Below are 7,423 nucleotides of genomic sequence, written 5' to 3' on the forward strand. Positions count from 1 at the left end.
TCACACAAGGGGAAAAAAGGACATATTACATTAATTAAAATTAGAACAAAGAATAAAATTTCTAGAGATTAAACATGCTGCCTTTCCAACCAATGATGTCCTAGAAGACAAAAAAATAATATAATTGATTGCAAAACTCTGTTTCAGATAGATCAGTTACGCTTAGAGAACTTTGACAACGCTAACAAATGTGGTAAATTTTTAGCCGACCAATTAAAAATAATAAGAAAAAACAAGCCATTCATTCAATAATTAATAAGAAAGGGAACATCACTCACGATCCCCATAAAATATGATACCTTTTAAAAACTTTTACCAAGATTTATATACTCCCCAAATAGATCTATCCACCTCAGCCATAGAGGTGTTTCTGAATAAACTAGAACTGCCAAAGTTAAAGTAAGAACAAACCACAATTCTAGACTCATTGTTGTCTTTGGCAGAAAGCCAAGAGATGCCAAATAACAAATTTAACTTCAACCTTCATAAGCTTGCTTCAAAAACCAGAAGACCCTACACTTCTATGAAGTTACAGACCAATTTCACTAATAAATGTAGATTTAAAAATAGTGTGTAAAGTACTTGCTAGAAGATTAGAAAAAGTCACTCCACCCGGAGGGGTGCCTCCCCCCTGGGGAGCTGACCCTGCTCGGGTGGGGCACTGCCTGCTCTGGTGGGCTACCCGGGCTGCGGTCTCTATTCGGCCCTGGGCGGGGGTTGGCTCTTAATGCACATTCGCATTATGAGTAAGAGTATGAGTGTAGATTTGAGTGGAAAACTACAAGGGTCGAGCATGAGCATGCTTGAGCAAGAGAATGGGTAAGTGTGACAGAGGGGTGAGGACGGTTCTGGCCGAGCTACTTGTGGTGCTTGGGGAGTAGTACCGCATTCCCTTGGGGCTCGAGAGGTGCTGCGGTCCCTGCCTGGGGCCACATGGGCGACAGGCCAAAGACCTACCCTTCCCATGAATTAGAATAAGCGAATGGTGTGGGTGTGAGAATGTATCAGAGAGTGCATGGGTTCACGCATGATTGAGTAGTTGTTTGTGGTAGTGTGTGTTGATGTGTGTGTCTATGTGAGTGTGTATGCGTGTGATGCGATTGGTGTATGGGGGGTCCGTTTACCGCTTGGGGTATGTGTCTGGGTGGTCTCTTTTGCCGACCCTCACCAATTGTTGACCTTGTGTTGCGGGCCCGATGTAGTGCCAGGAGATATGGTCGGGCCGATGTGGTAAGCCCCACTCCGCTCCTGTGGACTGGGAGTGTGCCTCACTCTGGGCGCAGGGGCATCGCCTGCTGGGCTCCTCTCTGGGGCTGACCCTCCCACTGGGGGGAGTGTTTGCCCCGGTGCTCATGGGGCGGACAGCATTGACCCACAGTGGTCCATTCTGACCTCGGTGTTGTTTCTGTGGCTGCTGCGGCTCTGCCTGGAGGTGTGTGGGCTCGCTGGCTACTGGGTTTCTTAGGTCCACTTGTTTGCCTGGGTGTAGCAGCCCAGCTCCTCGCATCACTCTGGCTTTCACAAGTGGCATTGTTCATGCTCCAACTTCAGCCTCACCTGTCCAGAAGGGGCTGAGATGCAACATCAGACAGGGAAAGGCGAGCTACAAGAGAAAGATAGAGGAGCAGCTGCAGCAGAACAACATCAGCGGAGTGTGGCGGGGGCTGCAAACCATCACTGGATACAAGGAGCACGGCACTCAGGCTAAGGGAGACCAGAAGTGGGTTAACGACCTGAATCTGTCTTTAATATATTCGACCAGTGCCCACCCCCACCCTGTCTCCACTGTTGCATTCAACGACCTCTACCCCCACTGTGAGACATTCCACCTCTGACTGCACAGCCCTCAGCCCCCTTCCCCCTCCATCCCTCACACTGACACCTCACAAAATCCCAGGTAAGAAAACAGCTCAGCAGAACCAAGGCAAGGAAGGCATCTGGAACAGATGGCATCAGCTCCAGGCTGCTCAAAAAATGTGCGGATGAACTGTGCAGCGTTATGCTGTACGTTTTTAGTCTGAGCTTGAAGCTGGGGAAGGTGCCATAGCTGTGGAAGACATCCTGCATGGTACCTGTACCAAAGACATTGCGGCCGACTGACCTCAAGGACTACAGACCGGTGGCGCTGACCTCTCGGATGAAGACGATGGAGAGGCTGGATCTGACTCTGCCAGGGGAACTACCTCCAGACTAATGCAGGGAAAACCAAGAAGCTGGTGGTAGACTTTCTTAGGCACATGCACTCTGTCTCTTCCCTGGATGTTCACCGGTGTTAGTGCATTGAGAGTGGACTCTTACAAGTACTTGGGTGTTCACCTCAACAATAAACTGGACTGGTCACACAATACAGACACGCTGTATAAAAAGCAGACACTATCTGTTAAGGAGACTGAGGTCTTTTGGAGTTCAGGGACCACTCCTAAAGACGTTTTATGACTCTGTTGTGGCATCAGCCAACTTTTATAGAGTGGTCTGCTGGTGCAGCAGCATCTCAGCAGCAGACAGGAAGTGACTGGAGAAGCTGGTTAGGAAGGCTAGCTCCGATGGTAGCTAAGCTATCATCTATGATAAAGAACGATGCCCACCCCCTGTATAAAACGGTGTCATCACTATTCAGCTCCTTCAGTGACAGACTGATACATCCTAAGTGTCTGAAGGAACAACACTAGGTCGTTTCTACCTGCTGCTGTAAGACTTACAACCTAAGCTGCTCCTAGTATATCACTGTTATGGTAATTGTTGCTACAATTGTCACCTTATACTGTAGTCACCATCCAAATGTTTGGGCAAACTTTTACCTTGTGCAATATCCGATCAATCCATGGTGGAATTACCCCCATTGTGGGACCAATAAAAAATCTTATCTTATCCTATCTTAATGCATTTGTCTGTGAGACATTTGGGGAGAAACAGTGAAGGACTGCCATTTTAAAATCACGACTGTCCACAATTTCATCTTCATGACAACGGAGCAGCAGCAGTTTGGCCGAGGGGTCAAATTCTCTATGCTCAGTGTAGCAGCTTTATCATATTACTGATTACACTGTTTGATTGTTTAGTAATTAATCACACACTTCCTTTGCTTTTGAATGGGTAATAGAGACTAGTTTTATAACACTATTTTAAAGTTTAGCTATTAGCACGCACATCTTCAAATCCTTTTAAAAGCATCAATTCAAAACTTCATCTTAAAAAGTGATTTTTCTGCCTTTGACTGGTTAATTATGACTTCTTTAGTAAGCCATTTTTACAGTTTAGCAACCTAGGACACGCTTTCTTTTAATCCTTTGAAAATAAAAGCACCAATCCAAATCTTAAGCTTCAGTAGCACTATTTCTGCTTTTGACTGGTTAATTATGACTAGTCAATGAGACTATTTTACTGTTTAAGCAGCAATTAGCTGCACATGCTTCCTTTAAAGCGCAAATGCTTCTTAATTTAAAATTCAACTACTTCTTCTGCAGCTTCTATCAGCTGTATTAATTGTTTCCACAACTTTGAACTATTCTTTCAGCTTTTGTAATCAAAACTATTTAATTTTAATGTTTAGCTGTTTTGATACATTTGATACATACATTTATCTATATTTAATCTAACTTTACATCCTACTTAAAATTTTTAAATCTCTTTCAACCTTCCATCCATCCATCCATCCATCCATCCATCCATCCATCCATCCATCCATCCATCCATCCATCCATCCATCCATCTATCTATCTCCTACCGCTAAATCCCGTTCGTAGGGTCACTGGGGGGGGGGGTCTGGGCTGGAGCCTATCCCAGCTGGCTATGGGCGAGAGGCGTAGTACACACCGGACAAGTCCCCAGGCCATCGCAGCACATAGACAGACAGACACACACACACACACACAGGCAATTTAGAGAGACCAATTAAAATGTTTTTTGGACCGTGGGAGGATGCCTGAGAACCAGAAGAGATCTCACGCGAACACGGGGAGAACATCCAAACTCCACACAGAAAGGCACCCGGTCCCGGGTGCCTTTCTTTAAGCAACTTCTATATCGGATACATTAATCTGTCTCCGCTACTTTCAGCAATACATTCAGCATGACAGCATTCATTGTGCATTTTCCTGTAAGTGCTTTATCTAGTTAATGACTTTTCTTTTTCTTGTTTTTTCCCAATTGATCCTCTTCTATCTCTTTCCTTTCTCTTTGTCAACCCCCACTACACCTTTCTCCATCATTACCTTCTTTCTTTTAAAGTTATTCTTAGGTGGCGACTATCTTGTTAGCTTCCTATGAGGTCAGGGGCCGGCTGGAGTCAGAAGGTGGTTCCTCAGCAGCAGCAGGAGTGATGCGGGCTTCAGTAGCAGGCTGCAGGATGAGCGTCGGTGCGCTTCTTAATGGGCTGCTTGTGTCTGTGGTCGCAGCTTTGCTGTGGAAGTATTCAAAGCTGAGTGAGCACACTGCCCTGCTAGAGGAAGAACTACACATGACACGGCAGTCCCAAGAGCTCTCACAGGCTCATATTGACTACCATGTTGCCCTCCAGGCTCTTCAAGAACACGGCACCCGCATGGTCTGCACAGGCAAGATGCACACGGACCGTATCTGTCGCTTTGACTACCTTTGCTACTGCTCAGAGGCAGAGGATTTTGTGTTTTTTCACTCCAACTCGTCAGTTATGCTGCCTAGCCTGGGCTCCAGGCGATTTCAACCTGCCCTGCTGGATTTTTCCTCAGTAGAGGATCACAATACCCAGTATTTTAACTTTTTAGAGCTTCCAGCTGCAGCTTTAAAGTTCATGCCCAAGCCTGTATTTGTACCAGATGTGACACTAATCCTTAATCGGTTTAACCCAGATAACCTAATGCATGTATTTCATGACGACCTACTCCCAGTCTTTTATACCATGAAACAGTATTTGGACTTGGATGATGAAGCCCGGCTGGTATTCATGGAGGGCTGGGCTGAAGGACCACACTTTGACCTCTATCGCCTTCTCAGCAACAAACAGCCTCTTCTCAAAGAACAGCTTAGAAACTTTGGCAAGCTGATGTGTTTCACTAAGTCTTATATCGGTTTGTCCAAAATGACAACATGGTATCAGTATGGCTTTGTCCAGCCACAGGGGCCTAAAGCCAACATTTTGGTCTCAGGAAATGAGATCAGGCACTTTGCCAGGGCTCTGATGGAGAAAATGAACATCTCTAGATTGGAGGACCCAGAGAAGGATGGAGGAAGTATTGAAGATGGGAAGGGGAAGGACAAGAAAGATGAATACATTGTAGTGTTTAGTCGATCAACAACAAGGCTTATTTTAAATGAAGCTGAGCTTATCTTGGCACTGGCTCAGGAGTTCCAAATGAAAGTCGTCACAGTATCTATGGAGGAACAATCTTTTCCTAGCATTGTTGAGGTGATCAGTGGTGCTTCTATGTTAGTCAGCATGCACGGAGCTCAACTCATCGCTTCGCTTTTCCTTCCCAGAGGAGCTGCTGTTGTCGAGCTGTTTCCATTTGCTGTGAATCCAGAGCAGTACACCCCATATAAAACTCTTGCATCCCTTCCAGGCATGGATCTTCATTATATCTCTTGGCAAAACAGTAAGGAGGACAACACTATTATTCACCCAGACAGGCCATGGGAGCAAGGTGGCATTGCTCACTTAGAGAAGGAGGAACAAGAAAAAATCCTGGCCAGTAAAAATGTTCCCAGGCACCTATGCTGCCGCAACCCAGAGTGGCTTTTCAGGATCTACCAGGACACTTTAGTAGACATCCCTTCCTTTTTGGAAGTTCTCAAAGTGGGCATGAAAACTAAGCCTAGCTTAAAGAAAGCAAGACCTTCTACAACTGTCCACCCAGGCCGGGTCAGAGAACCTCAGTGTCAGACATCAGTACTAACTCCTAATGAGGCTAAACTCACAGTCTCCTGGCAGATCCCCTGGAATCTAAAATACCTAAAGGTAAGAGAAGTGAAATATGAGGTTTGGATCCAGGAGCAAGGAGAAAACACCTACATGCCATATATTCTTCCTCACCAGAACTATACCTTTTCAGAGAACATTAAACCGTTCACTACTTACCTGGTGTGGGTCAGGTGTATCTTCAACAAAAACCTTCTAGGTCCATTTGCAGATGTTCTTATATGTAGGACCTAGCACAAACATGCTGTGCTGTGTATATTAAAATAAATTGAGCTTGTTTTAGTATATTGATTTGGAATGGTCAGCTAATTACAGTTTGACCATTCTATACTGGAAATATCCCAGTTTGTTTTACAGTCCTAGAACTATTGAACTCGGAACAGAACAATTGAGTTAATGGCTAGAAAAAATGGTATACTATATTCTCTGCACCTGTGGAGGGACAGAAGCCTGTGTTCCAAATAATAATAGTCAAATCACAGGGTTTCCTTTCATAATCTGCATTAGGGTTAACTGATGAATCATAGCGATGTTAATATCCACTATGAACACATCGCAGAAGACTATAACATCCTAGAAGTAGGGAAATACATTTTTGCATGTGATGCTATCTCCATCACCAAATTTCAGTCGGGTCAAGCCTCTTACACTGAGCAGCTTGGAAGTTAGCATTAGCTAGCGATGTAGCAAAGATTAAGCCATAACTGTACATCCGCCAGTCTACTCACCTCAAACAGCCGCCAGTCCCCAGGGTCGAGCTGTGGTTGTACTCTCCCACGGTCATTGGACCGTCAGGCCTCTGGGTGACACCTGCACATGGGAGACGCGCTCGTTTTCACTCTAAATACTAATAATACATTCTTATGTTGAATGAACTATAAAGCTTGCGTGTTCGTATTGTTAAGAGTTGTAAAGGAATACATATCACATAGTTTGAGTAATTTATGATGAAACATAATTATTACATGTGTAGTAATGATGTGATAGAAAGATTAAAGGTGGTCTGAAGTAAAGTACTTCAGAAAATCCTAACTGTGAATTTATATCCTCCATTGCCTACAAGTTAGATTGTTCACCTTCGTACATAGACATATGAGGCTTGTTGCCAGATTGTATTTGACCTTTTGAACCAATAAAAAAAATAAAAGGCGTTAGTAAGATGTAAGTACAGTGTAGAAACACGTTCCCTATGAAAGCACAGGCCATCATTACAATTCCACCTACATGGGTAACATTTTTAGAATCATGGTATTTGCTTTGAGCATTTTATCCATGATCAAATCACCTTCCAGCTTTTCAGTCTTCTGCTGTTTTTTTAAAGATCTCTGATGAACTTGTTTTTTCAGTGTATAATTAATTTTGAGCCATTGTCATCTGTGCAACAAACGCTTTAGACGTTTATATTCTTGAATAGTTTGTTGAATATGTGTGTGTGCACCTGAAGACATCATGTATGTGCTGAGTGAAGTGGGAGTATACTCAAATTTGGTTTCATTGAATGTGATTAAATAAAGGAGCTTAATTCTTGTG

General features: G+C 44.1%; 1 protein-coding gene across 1 annotated transcript in view; it reads left to right on the plus strand.

The window, feature by feature from the left end:
* The window catches only part of pomgnt2 (protein O-linked mannose N-acetylglucosaminyltransferase 2 (beta 1,4-)), a 28,559-nt gene extending 21,136 nt beyond the window's left edge, over positions 1-7,423 (plus strand). Inside the window, exon 2 of the mRNA XM_029128662.3 lies at positions 4,228-7,423. Coding sequence (XP_028984495.1) covers positions 4,319-6,127 — 1,809 coding nt within the window. The 5' untranslated portion in view covers positions 4,228-4,318 and the 3' untranslated portion in view covers positions 6,128-7,423. The remainder of the gene's footprint in view (positions 1-4,227) is intronic.

This window comes from Betta splendens, chromosome 16 (assembly GCF_900634795.4).
Source record: "Betta splendens chromosome 16, fBetSpl5.4, whole genome shotgun sequence".
Lineage (NCBI taxonomy): Eukaryota > Metazoa > Chordata > Actinopteri > Anabantiformes > Osphronemidae > Betta > Betta splendens.